General features: G+C 38.0%; 1 protein-coding gene across 1 annotated transcript in view; it reads right to left on the bottom strand.

Annotated features, from left to right (window-relative positions):
• The window catches only part of GMDS (GDP-mannose 4,6-dehydratase), a 752713-nt gene that overhangs the window by 372585 nt on the left and 354886 nt on the right, over positions 1-25242 (bottom strand). Inside the window, exon 7 of the mRNA XM_063451788.1 lies at positions 20362-20489. Coding sequence (XP_063307858.1) covers positions 20362-20489 — 128 coding nt within the window. The remainder of the gene's footprint in view (positions 1-20361; positions 20490-25242) is intronic.

A 25242-nucleotide genomic window follows, 5' to 3' on the forward strand; every position in this document is an offset into this window, starting at 1 on the left:
CTCGGTGCTGGAATAGAGATAAGTTTTCTGACATCACTGTTTTTTGCTTGGAGTAAAGCTTTAATTAAGTGACATCCTAACAATAATGGGCTTTAACACCTTTATGAAGTATGGACATGTCTTGACATTATGGTGTTAGCAGGATTAAATTTGTCTCTCAGCTGAGGCTATTTTTAGTGGCCCCAGACTGACATATGAGCTGTATGCACTGTTCAAAATATTTAAATCTCCATTGGCTGGCATGAGACAGCTTGAGAAATTTCACAATTGGCATGTACTGGTAGTTACACTAGTCGCCAGCTAAGTCCTAAAAGAAAGGCCATCCTACACTTGTGGCATGGTGTAACTGGTATGATGCTTGGGTGGTGGATGGCTGTTACTAGATACTCTTGCTAGTGAAGATTCCAGCAATAGCCAGGTCTCACCATAATTGCCACGACCTGCTTCTTGAGGGTGCTTTAAACAATCACCACACCTGTCATCAGCTGCATAAGTGATGTTGAAATACATGGTACAGAGGGGTTAAGGTATATATATATATTTTTGTATGTTTAATGTATTATCTATAACACTCTGGAGAATTTTAAAATGAGATTGGGGGGTGAATTCTGGAGGAGAGTGTTGGAGAAAATCTTGAAAACAAGGACTGGATAAAAATTAGGACTGGATATAGCAGATATACTGAGAAGGAATAAATATTCAACAATGATAAACCAGCTGAGAAAGATTAGGAAAGGTGGTGTGTTGCGAGAGACATGTTACTGCATAGTGGCATACTATGATACAGGGATTTATTCTCTAAACAGTGATTTGTGGGGAACTTACAGGGACATTGTAAAATTATCATTGAAAAATAGCTGATCTAATTCAGTTATCAATTTCATTGCCAACTGACTACAGTTTCTTATTCAGTATATTTGAATTTCTTTCCACGTCATTGTATGGAAAATGTCATGATATGGAATCAGTCTTCAACTATGCTATAATCATACATGAACAGGGAATATGAGGTGATTGTAGGGCCAACAGGAGCCCATGTTTAGCGCTTAGGCTTGTTTTGAAATTATCCACCTCTGATTCTAATTAATAATTACACACACTTGAGATATTATTTCGGTAGATTAAATATCCGTCCAGATATTCGTTTTGTATTTGACTTTATCCACAAAAATATCTCCCCATCCACACACAATTTTACAGTAAATCACTGTGCACCTAACTCATCTCAGCTACAGACTGTTATTTATAATGTCATGAAATATATTTAAAGCTTCTTTCAAACTGGTCTGAAATTCGAATTTGCCCAATGAAAATAAGTAACATGCAATAATATCAATGGATAATGTTTAACAGAACTAACAAAACAGCATAACAGAAATCTCTGTGTATCCTTCTTGGTGAAATATTTAATAAATAAAAATGTTTATGAAAACTATGCTTTAAACCCGTCCAAAAACAAAATCAGTACCATTTCCTATACGAATATCACACTTACCCCTAAAATCATTATCTGATCTGAGTTGTAATGAGCCATGGTAAGTACAGACATTCACTATTATACTTTTTAAGGATGGCTGTGTCCTATAAGATTTTCCAAGCTGTTCAAACTGGTCTAAGTAGAGAAGAGGCGGCTTAAAACCAAAAGATAATTACTAAATAGGTCAGACTCATTTATGCAACAATGTTATGGAATCTGGAAACGTTAAACATGAAAGAAATTACAGCATGGCCTAATTTTTCCATCAATCCTGTTAATTTGAAAGACCACCGATGTTTTAAGACCACTTAAAAACTATAGGGGTGGCCTTGATAATCAGGCACATCTACTTAGTGCAGCACAGGAAATCTTCCCAGATGGTACAGCTTTCTTCTATATGCAAATTTCGTCCACGAACGTGCATTACCGAGAAGAAACCAATAGTTAAAATACAAAAGTTTCAGCTCATGTCATAATATGTAGATGTGTCCATTTGTTGAAATCATTGTTTCTGTTTTGAGGAAAATATATATTTTTTTTTTTATCAAAAAAGTTTCAAATCTGATTGTTGTTCTTGTCATCATAATTTTTACTATTGTATTATAACAGAAATTCTAAATAATTGTGAACTGCCTTGTTTACCTAGCAGTGAAAAGATGGTAGAGCATATTGATATTTTCTTTTCCGACACCATATGACGAATATATTAGAATTACAATAAATGTCTCTTAAAACCAACCTACAACACAGCTAAAGTTGTCAGATTTAATGTAAAAATACCTAAAATGTATGTGAAATTTAACACTTTATTTACCTTTATCATTTTGCATAAAAGTGCTTTACATGCTCAAATGCAGGCAATCTGTTGGCAGTAGTTTGTAAATACTAAATAATAATACTTCTAAAACACACTACTACGTACATTACAACAATGTGGGAGGCATGTATGCAGGAAGGGAGAGTGGGCGGGATGTTTTCTGAAATGTTCAGCCAATGGTGTTCAGCGCAGTAAGGTTACCGTGTAAAGAAGCAGCGCGTCTCATGATGGACGCATGCTGCACTGAATGGGAACATTTCCATGGTGTCCCTAGAAATGGAACCACAGGCAATACATCTAGGAAGGCAGGATAAATCCATTTAATTACTAAGGTCTCAGTAGATCTGGGACAGCTGGGAGGGATGATAATAAATAATAATACATATATTCTATTCACCCATATAGACTATTTTATGAGACATTATTTTGTATTATTGTTATTAGCATTTATAATGTGCATACAGCACTTTACACTATTATGAAAGGGGGAATTAACAATAAATAAGACAATTGCAAAGTGGTACAGGAACAACAGGTTGATGAGGACCATGCTCAAATGAGGTTAGAATCTAGAGGTTTTGTTAATACAAATATAAACGCAAAACAAACCCATTTTTTTATGTTATCAACATGTGCACTATAAATAGAATTTGGACTTGTCACACTTAAAAGCTAGCTTCAGTAAAGAAGAAACAAAAATCAGAAGAATCCAAAATCAGAGGAGGAAAAACAATGTGGTCCTCTCTTCCCTTTTGACAGAAATCACTAATGGGGTGGGAGGGGGGGAACTGTCCACCTCTGGCTTTATTGCAGCAAAGAGATTAGATGTGTCTAAGGTTTCAGTGAGTGATTAACTAGGATCGGACTCCTGCAAGAAAGGAAAGAAGTGAGCTATTCAACAGCTGCTGATTGTTTATTTTTACAGCTTAAAGATGCAATGAAAACATGAGCAGCAATGAAAGACATAATCAGAATTAGTCAATGTGTGAGCGTGCTTCTATCCAGGGGGGATTTCTGATAGTCCATCCTTCTGTAAGTTGAATGCAATTGTTAGGTCTGTCACACAACAAAGGCACAGAAGAGATAGCTTGTAGACCAGCCATGAAGTACTGTATCAATCAACTGATGAATTGACTAGTGATTAGTCATGAATGAAGTAAAAAAATGGAATAAGTAGTTCATTAGTTTTACTAATGTATAGATTAAGCCAATCATTTTATTAGTTTGTTAATTGGCAAAACATTTAAATGCCAAATCAGGTTCATATTATACAGTATTTCCCCACCTATGTTTTCCTAGTCTACCATAAATGCCAGTCTAGAAGCAAGAATAAATCATTTTACATATTTGCTTAGTATTATATAGCAACAACTTTGCAGGTTAGCAGTGTTGCCTAAGGAAATGAATGATGAAAAATAAAACACAGTGGCTTCCTGTGATGACACAATTCATTTAATCCTCACTGCTGAGTAGGTTGAGGAAAATATTACCGATGGCTATCATACGTTTATGCACAATATAAACGTTTTTTTGTAATATTGTATCCTATTGTAACAATGCAGTATTTGTGGACCCAGGACAAACTCGAAAACGAGAGAAAGCTCAATGTATACGTCCTGGTAAAATATTTTATAATTAAATAAATATATGGGTATTCAGTTGTATTAGGGGACAATGAGGGATAGTAACACAAAACTATTTGTGAAGCTGATATAGAAGGAATTTGCGTCTATCTGAGCAGAACAATGCAGCACAAAACGTCCTCCTATTGGCAGAGTAACTTAATTAGAAACACTAAGACTGCTGCTATATACAGTATTCAGGTGTTCTGGACCGTTTTATGTGCCATAGACCCATTCGAAGAGGTGAGTCTATAAATGTTCTATCATGTCAATGCAGTAATGAGTATAACATGATATCTTGAGATTTATCCGACAATTCCAAAGTGATATCAAATTATCTGTGATATCTATTGGTGACAGAGTCACTGCTAGTGTAGTTTGTAGTCTGTATTGTAATTTTTTTTTTAGGTGTTAGGGAAAGTAAACGTCATTTTTTTTTCTCCACGCATTTACATATTCGTATGACCTAGTAAAATGAAAGTTAGCAAACCACAATGTATTCCAACAAAAGGAATGGAAAAAAAAAAGTATTGATTCGATCTTACCATTGAGACGTTGTTTAAAATCAAAATAAATCGTCATTTCTAATTCATAATTACGGTGTATGTGTAATCTTCATTATTTGCGGCAAAGATCCAGGACCTGCTGCTTATTGAAACTGTGGCTGAGTTGGAGAACGGTTCCAGATCAGCTACTTTTGCCTCAGTTTAGCCATTTGGATTTAATTTGTGAAAACGTGAAGTTTAGTGAATTACCCTGCATGTTTAAGGTATTCAGTCTTCAAAATCAAACTCAAACCAAGTAAACCAAGTGATCACATTATAGGCTTTAGATTAGTTGGTATATTGCAAGGCATTTAAGCACATTCACGAAATAGATTAACCAAATAAACCAAAATGCTTTTTTTTTTTTTTTTTATCGATTTTGTTTTAAATAATAAATGTATTTAATTAAATATCATTTTTTTTTTTTAATATTTTTTTTGAGTGTATGTAAAAGCATTGGGTTTCCATCAACATGTGTAAATACAAGGCTACAGAAATGATTTCCCCATAGTTCCATCAGTAGATTCTGACAACACTCTGCTTAAATGACTGTACTTGTTTCTCGGTGTCACTGGGTTTTATTTATTATTCTTTGTCTGTCAAATGGCAATGTCATCTTGCAACTTGTCTTTAACCAAATGTAAAATTAACCTACAAGGACTGAATTTATCCATTATTATTTCAAGGGTCGAGACATATGGAAAATGTTCTTGCAGTACCTTTGTAATGTCTAACATGTCAGACTGTAAACAGAGATATCTTGTGTTGTGCAAAACCTGCTAAGAATTGCACTAGAAAGTATTTCAACCATTTTATCATTACTTAATTCATACGTTGTATGACAATAAGTAATAAAATGCTTTTTTAGTGTTGGTTGCCTATTTTCTTCCTTTTTATAGAATGTATTGTTGTACAGTTGATCTAACATTTTTTTCTAATCAAAAGGAAATTACAGTCCCTACATTTATACGTTTGTAAACCGCAGGGCACCTTGGAAGAAAAAGCAAAGTTTTCATTTATAAATAAAAAATAAAAACATTCTAACAATTCAGACATTAAAGGAACACTCCACGACCATAAATACATGTATTTATACAACTGCAGTGTTGTGAAGTTTGTTGGGCACTTCTATGCTGTAAAAATATAGAGGGTACTTTGCCTCTAATTGAGCAGTAACAGGATCTCTCAATTCAGCTGCGCTCTACCTCCAGGAATGATGACATTGGGAAGCAGGGGGCATGTAGTGGTTATTGCTGTGGTGCTCTGGCAATGCTTTTCATAGAGAAGCATTGGATCTGATGTTTCTTAATGAGAAGCACAGCCTTCCAAGTTTGTGCTATAGCTGGAAATAGGGACACCAGCACCATTCAGCTAGTGTTTACAATCAAAGTCGATGTTTCAGTCTCCTTGAGATACTTTTATCTTGATAAAAATCTCTAACAGAAATTGAAATGCCAAATTTGTTTATATACACTAGCTGAATAAAAGCAGCACTATTATTGTATGTAGATGGAAAATAACAGATGACATTCATATCTTGTAATACCCTTTTTACTGGGCTAACATTATTGTAGTTCTTAAATGAAAAATTTCAAACTAGACAAAAGTGTTAAGTGGAGCGCCCCACTTCTCTTAAATCTGTTTAGGAATGCTCTTGAAATGGAAATTAAAAGTATATATAGGTGTTTACAGATTAAACAATACTAGGTGATGTAATATAGTCTGAACATTATAATAGCTTCTCTACAGAGGGATTTCAATAAATTGGGGGATTGGGCAGGCTAGTGGCAGATGAGATTCAATGCGAGTAAATGTAAAGTCATGCATTTTGGCAGGGCCGTCTTTAATTTTGTTTGGACCCTGGGCAAGCATTTACTTGGGCCCCCTGACTACATATAGATACGCACAAATACAATACCTGACACACACGCAGATACACACTGACCGCATATAGATACACACAAGAACATACAGATACACACAAGAACATACAGATACACACAAGAACATACAGATACACACAGACTACATATAGATACACTGAGACACACAGATACAAACACTGGCATACATGCAGATACAAAAGTACACACACTGACTTCATATAGATACACCGACACACACACTGACACACATGCAGACACACAGATACACAACCTGACACACATGCAGATATACAGATACAAACACTGACACATACAGATACAAACACAAATGGACAACATACAGACACAGAGACACATTCTGACAGACGTACTGACACAGCCATACTGAAACACACATACAAAAAGACATACTCAACCACACAGACACTGACGGACTCACACACACACACACAGACATACAGATACACTGACAGACATACTGGCACATATACACACAGACAGATGGACATACTGAAACACACAGACATACAGAACCACACGGACACTGACAGACTCACACATAGACATACAGACATTCTGGCACACATACACACAGACAGACAGACATACTGAAACACACATACAGACATACTGACAGACTCTCACACACACACACACACACACACATACATACATACTGACACACTGACAGACTCACACACTGACAGACTCACACACTGACAGACTCACACACTGACAGACTCACACACTGACAGACTCACACACTGACAGACTCACACACTGACAGACTCACACACTGACAGACTCACACACTGACAGACTCACACACTGACAGACTCACACACTGACAGACATGCCCACATACATACATACATACATACATACTGAACCACACAGACACTGACAGACTCACACACACAGACATACAGATACACTGACAGACATACTGGCACACTAACACATACACACATACATATATACATATATACTGAAACACACACACATACATATATATACTGAAACACACACACATACACTCAGACACTCATGCAAAATGTGATAACCACCCTCCAGTTTCTTACCTTTTCCTGGAGGGTGGCTTCCCTGGGGTCTAGTGGGCTGGCTGGGGTGGCTGGGAGTTAAGCTCTCCCGGCCTGGCCCCCTCCGGTACAGCTTCTTCCTCCCGCGCGGCTCCTGTTTCTGTGGGAGGAAGTGACGCGCAGCTGCCGAAAAGCATGGGCCAGGTCGCGCTGTTAAAGCGCCACAGCACCCGACCGGGCCCCTGCTGACACAGGCCCACCAGGTGGCCCTAAGTGCATGGGCCACCCGATGGGCCCCCATAGTTTGCGGGCAGAGGGCAAACGGAGCAGCTGTCTTGGGCCCCCCAGCAGGGACAGGGCCCGGGGCAGCTGCCCCGTTTGCCCCGCGTTAAAGACGGCCCTGCATTTTGGAATAAAGAACCCACAAGCAACTTATAACTTAAATGGGGTTGAGGTAGGGATAACATCAAATGAAAAGAACCTGGGAACAATTATAGATCATAAACTAGGAAAGAGTATGCAATGCAGGTCTGCCACTGCAAAAGCTAGTAAGATGCTATCATGTATGAAAAGGTGTATGAATTCAAGTGATCAAAATATAAATGTGCCTCTTTACCCCCTTAGTGATCAGACCGTTTTTCAATTGTATTACCGTTAAGGACCAGGGCTGTTTTTTCCATTTCTGCAGTGTTATTGAGTTTAGCTGTAATTTTCCTCATTTACAGTACCCACACATATTATATAATTTTTTTCTTGAAATTAAATGGTCTTTCTAAAGATACCATTATTTTCATATCATATAATTTACAATAAAAATAATTATGAAAGGACGACAAAAATGTATAAACACACTTTTTCTAACGTTGACCCCCAAAATCTGTTAAGCATCTACTACCGACAACAAACACCCGTTCTAAATAGTTTCTAAATTTTGTCCCGAAATTAGAAATACTAAATATTAACATGTTCTTAGCTTTTGTTTGCAAGTTATAGGGCTATAAGTACAAGTAGGACATTGCGGTTTCAAAATATATATATTTCAAATTTATCAATAGTGACACTGTTATCACTGTCATAAATCTCTGAATCACACCTCACATGTACATATTTTTTTTTTAAAGTAGACAACCCAGGGTATTCAATATGGGGTATGTCCAGTCTTTTTATTAGTAGCCATTTAATCACAATCACTGGTCAAAGTTAGCATATATATATTTGTTTGTGTGTTAAAAATGCAAAAAACTATTATGAACGCTAACTTTTGCCAGTGTATGTGACTAAATGGCTACTAAAAAAGACTGAACATACCCCATTTGCAATACCCTGGGTTGTCTTCTTTTGCAAATGGTACGCCATCACGGGGGGGGGGGGGGGTAATTCTCGTTCCTGGGCTACCATACGCTCTCAAATGCAATATAACCAATATGGCAAATTTCAATGTAAAAAAACGGAATATCAAGCCTTATATTTGACCCTGTAACTTTCAAAAACACTATAAAACCTTTACATGGGGGGTACTGTTATACTTGGGAGACTTGGCTGAACAAATATTAATGTTTCAAAACAATAAAACGTATCACAACAATATCATCAGTGAAAGTGCCGTTTGTGTGTGAAAAATGCAAAAAACTTCACTTTCACTAACAATATTATCGCTGTGATTTGTTTTACTGTTTTGAAACACTAATATTTGTCCTCAGCGAAGTCTCCCGAGTATAACAGTAACCCCCATGTACAGGTTTTAGGGTGTAATGGAAAGTTACAGGGTTAAATACAGTACTATTGCAGTTTCGGCCTGGGTTCTCAGGCAGGTCCCTCAAATTGCAATCAATAAAATTAATTATGTAAAAATATTACAGAAATATGCATGTAGAATTTAAATATATATACAAATTTATATATTCGAAATCTATGTGTATATTTATGAAATTATTTTTGTAATTATAAAAATATATATATATATATATATATATATATATATTTCATATTTTTATTTATATATGCATAAAAATATATTATTTCATTCTAAGTGTATTTTGATATTAATATTTATATATAAATATATATATATATATATATCAAAATACAGTTAAAATAAAATAAAATATAATTATTATTTTTTTACATTTTGTATTTACTTATTATTTCATAATATATATACAAAATATATACAGTTATTATATATTTTATATATATATATATATATATATATACACGTTTGTACTTTAATTATAAGTGTATTTTTATATTAATACAAATACAGTAGATTAGTGTTCAAACTCAAGGAAATCGGTCTAGATGAAGATGCTTGTTCTTGGGTAGGACACTGGCTTAAAAATAGAGTACAAAGAATTGTCATTAATGGTAAATTTTCAAGCTGGACAGAGGTGGCGAGTGGTGTCCCTCAGGGGTCTGTTCTGGGACCCCTTCTATTTAACATGTTTATAAATCTTGAAAAAAGCATTGAAAGTCATGTTTCAGTGTTTGCAGATGACACAAAACTCTGTAAAATAATACAATGTGAGCAAGATATTACTTTGCTGAGGGATTTAGATAGACTGGGGGACTTGGCACTCAAATGGCAGATGAAATGTAATGTTATGTTATGCACTTCGGCGTAAAGAATACCCAAGCAACGTATGCCCTTAATGGAAGCGAATTAGGGATAACAACACACGAAAAGGACTTGGGAATTGTTTTAGACAACAAACTATACAACAATGTGCAATGTCAATCAGCAGTGGCTAAGGCCAGTAAGGTATTGTCATGCATGAAAAAGGGCATTTTGCCTTCTTTTGGATCAACAGCAAAAAACAAATGTGAGGAAGGCTGAACTTGATGGACGCAAGTCTCTTTTCAGCTATGTAACTATGTAATTAATATAAAAATACACACACACATATATATATATATATATATATATATATATATCTCACATACATACATATACACTTATTTTATTTATTATCATATATCATTTTTATTTTTCAGAAGCAGGGAGACTGCCTGTCAGTTCAGGCAGTCCCCCTGCAGGCAGATGCAAGAACGCCTATTGCGGCCATGTGACTGCTCGTTCAGAGCGATCGCATGGCACGTGGGGGCCTAATTTGCTGTCAGGCAGGCAGTCGCCCCAGACCGGGATAAACACTGACCACCAGCAGGGGAACGGCGGAGATCAGGTAAGTAATAAGGAATGCCACAGACATACTTAAGGAGTTATAAATGAATTTTAACACACACCTGTGTGGTACAAGATTGGGCACCAGTTTTTAAAAAGGATATGGCAAAATAAGAAAAAGTGCTAAGCTACAAAATTATTTTCTATATGTATTATCATTATTATTTTATCATTTATATAGCGCCATCAGATTCCGTAGCGCTGTACAATGGGTGGACTAACAGACATGTAATTGTAACCAGACAACTGGACGTACAGGAACAGAGATGTGGAGGGCCCTGCTCAATGAGCTTACATTCTAGAGGGAGTGGGGTATAGTGACACAAAGGGTAAAAGTAGGGGTATGAAGTAGGTTGTTAGAAAAGTATTCACTGAGGGCTTAGTAGGTAATTTTTGACAGTTGCAGGAGAGGAGTCATAGTGGGGTGGGGGATAAAAACCTGCTAACAGTTTAATTGATATGCTTTCTTGAAGAAGTGAGTTTTCAAAGATTTTTTGAATGAGTGGAGACTGGGTGGAAGTCTTACGGAGAAGGGAAGGGAGTTCCACATAAGAGGTGCAGCCTTAGAGAAATCTTGGAGGCGAGCATCAGAGGTGGGAGTACGGACAGAGGATATATGTAGGTCTTTGGCAGAGCATAGAGGGCCTCGATGGGACATACTTGTGTATTAGGAAGGATAGGTAGGTTGGAGCAGCATTATGTAGGGACTTGTAAGCAAGCACTAGAATTTTAAATTGAGTCCTATATCTTACTAGAAGCCAATGCAGGGACTGACAGAGCGGGGAGGCGTGTGAAGTGCGAGCGGACAGGAAAATGAGCCTCGTCCCCGCATTCATTATAGATTGCAGCAGTGCAATCTAGGAACACGTAAGACCACTGAGAAGGGTATTGAAGTAGTCAAGGCGAGAGAGAACAACAGCATGGACCAGTACCTTTTCCGGGGTTATATAGGGGCGGATGAGCATTATGTTTTTGAGATGGAAGCGACAGGATTTGGTTATTGACTGGATATGAGGGGTGAAGGAGAGGTTGGAGTCAAAAAGAACACCCAGGCAGTGAGCCTGCGAGGTAGAGGTGATGGTAGCACCATTGACTTGGAGTAGATATAAAAAAAAAAAAAAAAGATGCAATTAATGGTAGGTGAGCAGGTTGGTGATTCGAGGTGAAATTTTATTTCCATTCACAGCTGGCTAATGACACTCCAGTGACACATGTCTGTTAGCATAGGGAGTTAAATTCCATGTACCCTCTCATGAGCTGCATCGGCAAAACACAAGCATCAGGGGCTCGAAGTGTTTGCCCTATATCCATATGTGTTGCTTAAACATCATGGGCCTATACAACTACTAGTATGGGATACACTTAGCCTTTGCATTTACCATTTCTTTAGCAATCAGATTTCTGTGTATCAGTTCGGAAGGTGGACAAGCCTAGGTATAATGCCTGTGATTATATGGACTCCCCACTGTTTACTTTGGGTATCCGTATCACAGTGGGGTGCCCTCAAAGACACAGTACAGCTCTTTAGGTTATTAAACCAATTTTTGCATTGTTACCTGACTTGTTAATCAAGTTGCGATTTAGTAAAAATCACTACATGCCATCACATGTGTTACAATCTTTACCTCACTGGCAACAACATGTCTCCCTAGACTTTCCCATTACTGCTACATACTAGTTTGATGCATGTTGTTGAAATGTTATTTCATTTATTTTATCAACAATATTTGTGTTTAGTATCATATAGATAGATTGGTATACCTACCTGATCAGAGTAAACTCACTACTAAGCTCTCTACTTCACACATTTTGAAAGGAAGAGTTATTATGGTATATTTGGCTTCAGTGATCACATACCTAACACTAATACCAACTGTAAATCATGTTATATGTGATTAGATCTAAGCAGCATGCACAGACTATTTTCTAGCTAAGTACATGTGGTGAGGTTACATTCACAATAATGTATTACCTATCCAGCATTTAGGCAACATACCCCTATTTTGTTAAGATTGTGTTCTATCTTTACATATTTGTTGCTTTGATTCATCAAATCAAATATTTTTTTTGGTGATAACGGTATAGACTATAGTTGTTTAATGTAATAATAAATAACAGCAGGAAGATTAGTCCTGGCAACATAGTCTTTACACATTTGTTACACTAATCAGGTCGACCCTTTATTCAACAGTGATAGTTAATTTACTACTGTGCTGATCTGTCCATGATATCTGTGTTGAATTGTTTTTATAACGTTTACATATGTTAAGCGTACATTCAGCATATACAAATTTTTACTGCATCATCGCCTACGCAGAGGCTCTGCTTGTATAACAAAGGTAGTAGAAAATGCGCCTATGCAGAGGCTAACTTTTAGCAATACTTTACAGTTTCATAGTGTTTTATGTGTTATCAGCGTAGTGGCTCGGTTATTTGCAACATTGGCCTATTTCAGTGCGCAACTGTGGTTGACTCTTATATAGTTATATGTGGGTTGGCTTGTGGTGTCTGGAAGGTTTGTGGTGTGAAGAGTATGTGTCCTCGGGATCCTTATGATTAGGCGTTTGGTCCAATGGGTTTGATCCCTTTTGAGTACCACTGTTGGGTGTAATATAGAAGTCTGAGGTGTCGTTGTCATCAGGGTCGTTAATTGGCGTGATTATCCTGGGCAGTCTGAGTACTTGTGGCGCCGTGTGTCCTAGTGTGTCGTTTGTTGGGTTTGGTGTCGGTCGGTGTCCTACCCCATAGCAGTTCAAGTCGTAGCCCTGCCAATAACTATGCATTTTAAGGCTAGCCTGTTGCTTGGCACTCTCTATGGGTTCCTGTAGTGGGTGCTGTGTGGTTTTTGGTGCTTGTTTGTGTGTATGGTTACCCTGCTTCCCCGCGTCTCGCTGTCTGTGAGGGATGGCGTCCGGTATGATATCAGGCGTTACTGTGTTGGCATTGTCCTATTGCTGAAGAGGTGGGTGCCATCTGTGTGTATTGAGCTGTGCCTCGTGCGTCGTGTAGGGATGTAGCAATTCAGGTGCTGGCCATGTGTCTGCTCCCGAGTCATGTGGAAAGCTTGGGCAGTGTGGGTGGGTTACATTGTGTGCCTGCATCTCCTGGTCCGAGTGGCAGGGTGCTGTTCGTTACACTACTGGGTCCTATGCCGACCTGGTTCTTTTGTGGATGTGTGGGTTGTCTGGATTGGATCTTGGAATTGGTCAGTAATTGGATCATGTATGGTGTTGTGGGCGACCACGGGTCTTTACGTGTCGCGATATTAATGGCGTGTGAAAAGTCTGTGGATGGTGTGTTTCCTCCCAGCTCGGAGCCTGGGTCCCGCTGGAACGCGGTTAGGGTAGTGCAGTGGTGTGTCTGGGTCGTAGGGGGTGGTCGTGGTCATTGTCCTGTATTTAGTGCGTCCGTCTGGGTAGGGAGGAAGGGTGTCCATGATATCTGTACTTCCTTAGGGTAAAGGTTCCATACCCTCAATATTCATTGTGGATTTTTAAATGCATAATTTAGGTAATATTTTATGTGGTTATATGTTGGATTCTTTTAAGAAGTTTTTAATAAAAGCTATGTTTTATTTTGGATCTATTCATGATTTCACATACTTTTTGTTTCTACCAACTCCCACTGCATATTGTCTAGTTTTGTCTATATGTGTAGTGTTTCCTACTGAAATGCATCCCATACAGACTCCAGGCAACTTGACCACTTCAAATCACGGAAGAGGTCTTAGTGCTTGGAGTAACCTTATAAGCATTCATACAAAAATACAGACACATAACTGCAGTATATTTCACAAAAAAACACGTATATTTAAGGCATTGGCCTGTAGTTGTGGGAGTGGCTTGATTGCCCGTTAAAAGGGCTGACAATCCACTCCCAACTTATCATGGATTGTCTGGCGAGTCTGAGGACTACTTCTGGTTTCAGTCCGCCATGTTGTTTCTTACCTGATTGTCCCTCGTGGTCCTGGCTCCGGTTCTACGCTTACCTGACCACTTTCCAAATAGTTCGTTATCCCACGGCCCCTTCCGGCGTCCTCGCAGCCCGGTCTCGGCACAGCTAGCGATTCCAGAACCGTAAGTTACATACTTACCGTAAAGCAACGGTCGCAAAGTGACACGCTTTCACGGTAAGGTTTTCGTTTACTTCGGCCGTTCGGTTAAAGTCTCTGTTCGTTAACTTACATAGCTGTCCGTCGATTTGCAGGCGCATTCGTTAAAATGTTCCAGTTAGTTTTATACACAGTTTGCCATACGTGTTAGTTTTGTGCTTTAAACGCACAAATGCAGTCATTCATTTTGTTTCTCTACTCTGTACGTTCGTATGTTTCATCAAGTCATTTCATACAAATTCGTTTCAAATTTTGCAAAACATACGAACGACTAGGTTAAACTATTATTCTATGCAGGGGAATCCTCCCTGTTCGGCAGTTTTAATAGCTATGACACTGTTCACGAATTCAGCTGCTAGACCTGATTGTTAAGTCAGATGCCCCCTATTGGTAATAAACTATATTACAGTTAAAATTAGGTGTTTATGAGTTGTGGTTTTGTATATAATTTAGACTGGTTGAGATATATATATATATATATATATATATATATGTAACTGACTGTTGTCATGATGTAGTTTCCACAGTTTCATTATGGGAATTAAGCTTATGATCTTCAAATAACTTGATTTGTGATAATTTGTCAGAATATTTGCCTTATTAGGTTATTTTAGGTTTTACTACTATAACTTAGTATTTCGTATACATAGAAACATAGAATGTGACAGCAGATAAGAACCATTTGGCCCCTCTGGTCTGCCCAATTTTCTAATACTATCATTGGTCCCTGGCCTTATTTTAGGCCTTATGCCTATCCCATGCATGCTTAAACTCTGTTACTGTGTTAACCTCTACTACTTCAGCTGGAAGGTTATTCCATGCATCCACTACCCTCTCAGTAAAGTAATACTTCCGGATAAATTTTTTTTAAACCTTTGTCCCTCTAATTTAAGACTATGTCCTCGTGTTGTGGTAGTCCTCCTTATTTTAAATATAGTCTCCTCCTTTACTGTGTTGATTCCCTTTATGTATTTAAATGTTTCTATCATATCCCCCCTGTCTCGTCTTTCCTCCAAGCTATACATGTTAAGATCCTTTCCTGGTAAGTTTTATTCTGCAATCCATGAACCATGGATACATTAAAATTTCATTTTACTTGGGTGCCCTGGTCATACTGACGGTTGCTTTACAAGCACAAAAACCCGTCATCTGCCTCTGTCATATTCTCTCTGCTTGCCAATAGTATATGGTAGGTTCCTTGTTATAATTCGGGCCCACGATCTGGCCCACTACAATGTACCCATACGCAAAAATACTCATGCAAGTCCTATCCATGGGTCGCAGCACGTCATCTACTGCCACCCTCTCGTTCATATTTTTCCGCTTAGCATCAGCCTGACTCACACTTTCAGGTACGATGTCATAACCCTGTACATTTTCTATTTTTAGTGTGGTACTGGCTTTCTGAGATTTAGGTTGTCCAAATAGGTTTCTGTTTCTGGTCTTAATCCATGAGGTAGTGGTCCCGCGAGGCCGACACCCATCCTCATACTCAGAGGTAAACGTCCCTCGGGCCAAATCATAGTTAGCCGCCTCGCAGGGTCGCATAGAGAGGGCCTACCATGTCACTCCCATTCTATCTTATGCTTTAGTTATCACCGAGAATCCGACACCCCGCCACAACATGTCGGTGGTCTCATATTTCCCCTCGGGCCAACGCATAGGTAGCGCCTCTCATGCCGCTTGGCAATTAGTAGGGACTCCTCTGTCACGTTCTCAATAGCATAATTATTCGCCGCTTGGCATCTAGCTAGCCTACCAGTACCCGGCCACTTTTGTCTCAGAATAGTAATGTTTGCTGTGGAATCTATTTTGGGGTACACTTCTTTTTGCCACCTTAACCTAAAATTACTCAAAACCATGGTGCCCTGGATAATATTTCGTCACTTTCCCGTAACAACCAAACCAACCATTATTAGAACTTCACGGCTCCATCCCTAAGACATCTATATTGCATGCTTTAAGTTCGCTTACTATTAACTAGGCTCGGCCTAAATGCAAACCTTTTTTCAGGACACTCCTTCCGTATAGGTGCAGCATCTGCATCCTCCTCCAACTACATTCTAGCTCATATCATCAAGGCTATGGGACGCTGGAAACCCTCCTCCTATACTCTTTACATTCCAAACCCAGTTTAAGAGTTAAGACAAGCTTTTCATGACTCGTCCAAATAAAAAATGTTTTGTTATGTGAATAAATTTTGTATGGTACTTTTCTTTTTGCCCACTTTTATTACAGGCCTACTGCTTTGTCGGTTCCGGCACACCACAACCGACTGGTGTCCATTTGTATATGTTTATTAGTTTAATATGTTATGTTACCTTTTTCCATTACGGCCAAATTGCCCCGACTACAAATTTAAGGCCTTGGCCTGTAGTTGTGGGAGGGGCTTGATTTCCCCTTAAAAGGGCTAACAATCCACTCCCAACTTATCGTGGATTGTCTGGCGAGTCACCCCTCCCACCACTCCCTCTAATCATATCACCCTCTAAGGTGGGCCCACTTTTATTACAGGCCTACTGCTTTGTCGGTTCCAGCACACCACAACCGACTGGTGTCCATTTGTATATGTTTATTAGTTTAATATGTTATGTTACCTTTTTCCATTACGGCCAGATTGCCCCAACTACAAATATATACATATATAAATACGAACTCAAACTTTATCTATGCATACCTGGCTTATATACACTTATGAAAGCCCCTGTATGACTACCCTTTTAAATACATACCCGTAACATAGCCACTTAACCTATTCATTTTCACTGCAGACTGCCAAACACATACCGTAACCTTGTGTTTAGCAGCATTCAATGCATTGAAGAGCATATGTGTTTACTGCAGGCCTCCCAACAGTACCACTTCTGGCAGTACGGTCCTAATTTCAGAGTCCTGTTCCACCATCCTGCTTTAGATGCCTGGTATCTTGGAACACCGGGAACTGTCCCCAGGCATCACATAGCAACCACTACATTAGGTGCACTCACGCAGTGCAGGAGGTACTAGAACCATGTAAGGAGCACTTCAGCAGGGCACCCTTCTGAAGACTGGTGGCTGGCCATGTTGGTGACTCTAGTAACGCTTGCCCACTCCTTCCCAATTCTTCCATCCCAATTATGGGGAGGTATGCCATAGTTAAAGCAGAAATTCTAGCACTGCTGTACTGTATGTACAGTGTATATTTACCATTTATTATAACTGTTTTTAAGTTAACCTTTTCACAAAGGAAAAAAAAAAACATCAGTAGTTAGCTCTTTTACAGCCATAACTAGCATGTTCTTATAAATCTTCCTGAACCATCCGTATGTGTCGAACCTAAATTCTTTCTTGTGCTAACTGAATGGGCTGGAGGCACTTTTGGTGGTGTTTGGAATGTGTGTTGTCCCATATCCTTGTATCACTCTTCTACCATTGGCAATAGATATGTATTTATTATGACAATTATCTGGTGGGGCTGTGAGCCCTTATGGTAGAGCCGACACTGGAGGAATTACATTGGGGAAAAAACGTGTCAGGGAGTAGGGAAATAAATATGCTAGAACAACATATAATGTAAATGCAGCCATAGGTGATGTCAGTTTTTGTTCACCAACATGAATATATTTATTTCCATTGTTCAGGAGCGAGAGTAAATGTCAATTGCAGTTCCTACAATTTGATTCAATACTGGTGAGTTTGTTCTATAAGTGAACTGAAAGAAAAATATTTATTTCAACTAAACCTGCAGCCATTTTGAGTGTATGTTCCACATGGCCTCCGTGTGGACTTCTATTTTTATAATGTTCACGTTAGAGCTGCTGTTCAAATGAAGAGTAATGTATATCTAAACACTATTTAATGGGAACGTCTCCAAGTAATTTAAGGAAGTGAGATTAGTCTGCTTTCACACTGCCCTCCTCCTCCATGCAAATTTTCATGTTGACTACATCCTTTCTTGATACTAACCATCTCAATTACAATCATCGGCTACTACCCCTCTTCCCAATCTTTGTTAAGTGCCTGCACAGAGAACTTAAGTCTTGGGTTGGATCCCAACTACCCATGTCAACAGAATTATGGCTTTTGTATGTTTTATTTTATTTCATTATTGTTTCTTTTGTTTTAACAAACGTTTTTTTGAAAATACTTTTTTATAGTAGTAGCAGAAGAGTGGTGCGTTTGTGAACACATGCATTAAATGCATTATACAAGTCATCACTTATAATTAAACATAATTTTTGCAGGTCCTATCCATAGCACATAGAGTTAAAAAAAAAATCACAAAAAAAAGTATTACAGCATATGGGTTTCATAGTTCCAATTTTATATCGTTTGCAAAAAAAAAATAAAAAAAATAAAATAAAGTAGAGATGAACTGAAGATAAATAATTATTTAATGCCTACTTTAGTAAAACTGGGGGTCTCCTCAATCATGTGTGTTCTGAGATGTCATTCACTATTTCAACCGTTTGAAATCACACACATTTTGTTTTTAGCATTTCTAAAGGGTACCAAAAGATGTATTGAAAATCTCTTGAAAATGTCTTTATTTGAATTATTACCCAGCTTTGAAAGAACGATTGATCGAATGTCAAAAAAGCACATTTCTTTCACATTCTTATGTGAACACTAATTTATTTCTTTAACCGATTCCCAAGTTAATTTGTTGAGAAGATAATTGCATGTTGGATACAGTAATTGAAACATTTTGTTCTTTATGCACCATAGGTTAGCTTTCTCGACTAACACTAATTAGTGATTTCACAGTGTAGCGTATGTTAGATCTGTAGCATGTATTTATGATGTATAGAATGTAAACATATCAAATACCAGTACAGACAGAAAATAATTCTGAGGAAATGGCATGACATTAATTTAATTATAGTTTAGGACTGTCATATAAAAATAAATAAATGCCCGATGTATTAGAATTCCAGTAGAAGGGAAAAAAAATAATAAAATTCAAAAAGCTTACATAATCTATTATTTTGGAATGGTGCATTTTAGAATGAAAAGGCAAGGTTCCTTATAGAATCTTTACGTTTCTCACCTTTACTCAATAACATTAAGTTAAGATAAGGCAGTGGGGTTTATTCACTAAACTGGTAAGAAAACTGACAGCAGAATTATACATTTTAGGCCAAAAAAATCTCCAACTCAGTTATTCTCCAGATTGATTTTTAATTATTTCTTTACTTCAACAATGTCATTTTGCTTTTATTTTTCCATTTTGGATTGATTTTTTCCCCTACTTTTGGCCAGTTCAATGTTTCTCTTTTCTTCTCTAAATGTTGCCAAATTGGATTCCAGTTCACTGTTTAGTATATGTACCCTATATTTTATTGATCATGATTTCCCAACAGACTTTCATGGTAAACCAAAGTGCAAATAGAAAAAACGTTATTAGAAACAGTGCTAGACTACTGTTAATCTACCCTTAAGCAGCCAGCAGAAGAATGAAAACCTTCATTTTCTTCAGTATTATAAGATTTATTTTCTGTTCAGGTCACGCCTGGGGTAGACCAGTATTTTACTCAACTCCCTGAACTGAAACTGAGAACACAACGGGGTTAGCTTTCCTCCCCTGGCATAATATCACAAGTTACCCCCTGTAGATCAGACAGTTTTATTTAGAAACGGTGCATTAGGAATTTCAGCCACACAAAACCCACTGTTATTATGAGGAGAATCTGGCCAATAGCCTACCTCAACGTAGTCCTTGGCATGACCCCAATCTCGCTTGGCATCTAGATTTCCAAGACTGAAACACTCCATCTGTCCGAGGTGAATCTTAGCTACTGAACGGCTAATTTTTCGGGTTACGAAATTTGCTCCTGGAATAGAGATAAAAGATATTGTCAGAAATGTTGCGCCAAGGGCTAAAATTCTGGCAGAACCCCATCACTTTTCCACCTCAAAGCAATTTCTTTTATTCTGCAATCCTCGTATCTGATCCCTCATACCCCCTCACAAAAACTAAGGCATCGTTCATCATCTGAGTAAGCTAAGAAGCTCCAATTGCTGGAGCTGCGGGCTCCTCTTTCACATCTCCCTTTTCTGAAAACTTCTTAAGCATTCCTAATTCACTGCTTCAATATTCAATCTAGGCAGAAGGCCAAGGAAAATCAATCGGAATGTCAGTTTATAAACATAAAATGCAAAAGGTTATACAAAGGGAAACACTAGCATGGAAGACAGACATCTAAGACCACCCCAGCTTCAGAATTAAGGACAACTAGGAATATTCTTTTTGCCTTTTAATAAAGCAGCTGGCAAAGTCTTGTAAAATATTGCATTTATTTTTTTTCTAACAGTTAAAAATTGATAGATGGGACTTTCTGTACTACATTCTCTACAATAGGCCACTGAACATTTATTAGTATTGCTGTTTGCATACTTTGTATTATTGTTGTATACTTACTGCATTAATTATTTTGCCATCTTGCATTTTTGAATGTAGAAAATACAATTAGCTATCACATTTAGCCCTTACATACATATACATTATCCACCTGTCTGCTCTTCAGTCTCCAGCCAGGTGGGGGAAAAAAACCCTATAATTGTGTCTTTCCACTTGTAGGAACGAAAGCAAAACAGATTCAATATGGTCGTACTTTACTAATATGGCAGGTTAGGTTCCAGATCATTGCTGTAAAGCAAATCATATGTTTTTTTTTTTTCATTTGCTAGTGCATATAAAAGCCTTAATACATATTTACACTATACAATGCTACCGCCATACGTATTGCTAACTTTAAAACAGTGGACATTCATCATCTGAGTATAATTGAAAAGTTTTGTTTTAGCGAGGCATAGTGCAGTAAAATATTACTGTATCAATATACCTCTGACCAGGTTTAGTTGAGAAAGCAATGCCGGTAGGAGAATTGAAGGAAGGGGACCATGTTATGCAATGCAAAGGGCAGAGTACAGACTATTTGATAGTCCTAACCTCAACATCTGAGGAAAGGGATTTAGGGGTATTTTTTTCAGATGACTTAAAGGTAGGCAGACAATGTAATAGAGCAGCAGGAAATGCTAGCAGAATGCTTGGTTGTATAGGGAGAGGTATTAGCAGTAGAAAGAGAGAAGTGCTCATGCCATTGAACAGAACATTGGTGAGACCTCACTTGGAGTATTGTACGCAGTACTGGAGACCGTATCTTGAGAAGGATATTGATACTTTAGAGAGAGTTCAGAGAAGGGCTACTAAACGGGTTCATGGATTGCAGGATAAAACTTACAAGGAAAGTTTAAAGGAACTTAACATGTATAGCTTGGAGGAAAGACGAGATAGGGGGGATATGATAGATACATTTAAATACATAAAGGGAATCATTATTTTTAGCAATAAGGAATCTAGATTATATCTATACCAACCTGAACGTGAACTTGTCATCCATGTGTGGATGACTGGTTTTCTTTCAATCAGAAATACCAGACATAACTTCCTCTACCACACAATAGAACATACTTGATCTTAGATTATCAAGTGGTGCAAACATGAAATTACATATTTAGGAGAGTGGTGTAGCGTAGTTACATGCATTTGATTTATTTTTGTTAGAAACTGAACTCCCAGGTAGGGAGTATGCAGCAATGATAAAAAATATACATTTGTAGTTGGAAGCATCTCTCAAACAAGCACATGTAGGCTGCTGTCTACTCTGCTAGCTAGTTAAATGCACAATACAAACACTATAGCCTTTACAGCACACTATAGTGGTTTTGGTGTCAGGAGTACATTGGTGCCACCAAGGTAGTAAAACCGTTTTAGAATGTTTTGACTTTTTACCTGAGGTCCGCTGGGCACAGCTCCCCACCTCCTATCAGCAGCCAGGAAGTCAGCATTTCCTGGTTAGGAGCTTTGGTTAGCTCTCCTGAGCTGCCCCCTACCTCATTGGCCTAGAGGATGAGCTGATTGCTCTCAGCCCTGCACCACCAGGTTTAGCTCAGAAATCGAGCTTCAGGCTGTAGTGGAGGTAAGGAGAGACATCCTTTGGGCCACAAGAAAAAGGGCACTCCTGAAACCTTAACCATTACATTGCGTTGGGAATGGTAGTAGCACTTTGTGTATTCCTTGTAATCAGCCCTGGTTACAATAGTTGTAACAAGATTATGTACATTTTATTTTATTTTTTTGAGGAAATATTTACCAATTGTATTCAAATATGTTTATTCATACATTATTAATAAACACAGAACCAGTATGAGTAATAAAAAGATTATGTTGAGAATTATCTTTATGTAAGCCTACCAAAGAGAGCTCTCTGAGCTGATCTGTACAATGCAACTCTGCACTAAAGAACTTCAGCCTTAACGCCTCAGGATTTAAATGAATATTTCTAGGACAGAGTTCTTTTTGCCAGGCTAAAGATGCCAAAAAATCAGAGCAAACAGATGTGCTACTGAATAACGAAGCAGCAGAAAGTGCCAAGGATATTATATCACTGCACAGACAAGAACTGTTTTAAATAGTGCTAATAGTATTATATATCAAAGGATCACTCCCACTTTCTTCATTCAAACAAATAAGTACTGTTTTATTGGTAAGCGGGATTTAAAGGAAATTAAACTTTTGCTCATAAAACCACTTACAATGCCCACGTGCTTACGCAACCTACCTGTGAAGCTCACTGTTTCCACATGGACTGTATGCAGCAGACAAAGTGTTTGTTCATATGTATAATGCAAGATGACAAGGACAGCAACCTACCTCATTTCTTAAATGTTAATAAATGTAAAACAATGTACTCCATGCTCACAGAACAAATGGGTTACTGACTTAAAGGGACATGATGGTTACCAAAACAAGTACAGCTTAATGTAATGATTGTTATGTCCCTGCAGTCTCAGCAATGTAAACGCTTCCTTTTAACATTGCTGCCTAGTAACACCTCTGGGTGCAGTCACTCAGATGCCCACTAGAGGAACTTCTTATTTCATTGTAGTGCCTACGTACAGCGTCTCCACCCCTGCATGGAGGTGCTAAATGCTCCCCATAGAGATATATTGATTCGATGCATCTCTATGAGGAGATGCTGATTGGCACAGCACAGCGTTTTGCTTTCCCATGGGAAAGCATTGTATTGGCTGAGATTGTCGAGATTGTCGATCTCAGCCAGACCAATACGGTGATTGAGAAAAGGAGAATTAAAAACATTTTTACTCTGTTCTGAGGGTAGGGACAGATACCCCAGCACTATAGTGTTAGGGACACATGTCTGTATTCCTAATACACTAGTGTTCCTTTAAAAGTCATCTGTCATATTTTTATTTTTTTTTGTATTATGGCGTGCATTTGGTTTCCCTATTTATTTATTTTTATTCAAATACTTTTTTTTCCCCAAAAGTTATGCATAAGGCAAAATAGAGAATTTCTTTGCTGGTTGACACAAGTTGACAAAAGTGTGAAGCTTTAGTCAAGAAGCATATATTTTGTCAGCTTTGTCATTGGCCAGCCACTTCTCACTCACCTTCCTCCAGCATTGTGTCAAAGGCGAGCCTCCTGAGGTCTAACATGCATGCGCTAAAAATGACAGAGGTAGCATGTCCAGCAAACACCATCTTGGAAATCAGGCAGTATGTAATGTGATAATGTGAAAAAAGATCAGTTTCATTGTCGTGGGGTCAAAAGGTAAGCAGCTAACAGGAAGGTGGCTGCAAATATAAACATTAGGACATGTGTGTCATATTATGTTGTGTGTGTGTGTGTATGTATGTATGTACGTACGTACGTGTCAGAGTGCACATCCGTGTGTGTATATATGTCAGTGTGTGTATCTGTATGTTAGGGTGTGTACATGTGTCACTGTGGGCATGCATCTGTGTGTGTGCACACCTGCATTTAAAATCCAACATTACATACAAACACTCATGTATTCAAATACAAACACTGCACACAACTACACCACTGCATTCCAAATGTAATATAGAACAAGAACAATGTATCTTTTTTATACAGACTGATTTTTAAACATATTTATTGTAGTTTAAAGACACAGTTTAAAGAGTATTATTACTGTGTAGTTCTGTTATATATTAAAACATACCAATAATACTGAGCTCCTAGAAAAGAGGGACAAGATTTAAGCCCAAAAAGGGACAGCGGGGTTTGAGCCTAACACCAATTTATACTTTACAAACTCTGCGTCTCTGCCTGCTTTTTGCCCCTCATGCACAGTCGTACTTTCTTCCACCTTCTGTCTTTTTGTTCTTTGTTTTTATTTAATTATCTTCTCTTCTATTCTTTTTGGGGGTTTTCTGACATCCCGTTTACAAAACTTTGGCTGCATAGGCATATTGTAGCTTTTGGCCTAACCAATTACTTGTCCTTTTACATGCCCAGTTTTGTATAGTTTTGTTCTATATCTTACACCTGCCTCCTCTATCCCACATCATAGTGTCAATTAACATAGCTGCACATCCTCAGATAGCACATGAAAGGTTTCTGGAACTTGTAGTTCAGTTTACATAACTAAAAAAGGTGGTAATTAAACTCCCAGTACCAGAAAACCCTGCTTCAAGTAGTACTGAGGTGGAATACAGAGAGCTATGAGCTCTGCTGTTTAGACCCATTCCTCTACC

The sequence above is a fragment of the Pelobates fuscus genome, chromosome 4 (assembly GCF_036172605.1).
Source record: "Pelobates fuscus isolate aPelFus1 chromosome 4, aPelFus1.pri, whole genome shotgun sequence".
Classification (NCBI taxonomy): Eukaryota; Metazoa; Chordata; class Amphibia; order Anura; family Pelobatidae; genus Pelobates; species Pelobates fuscus.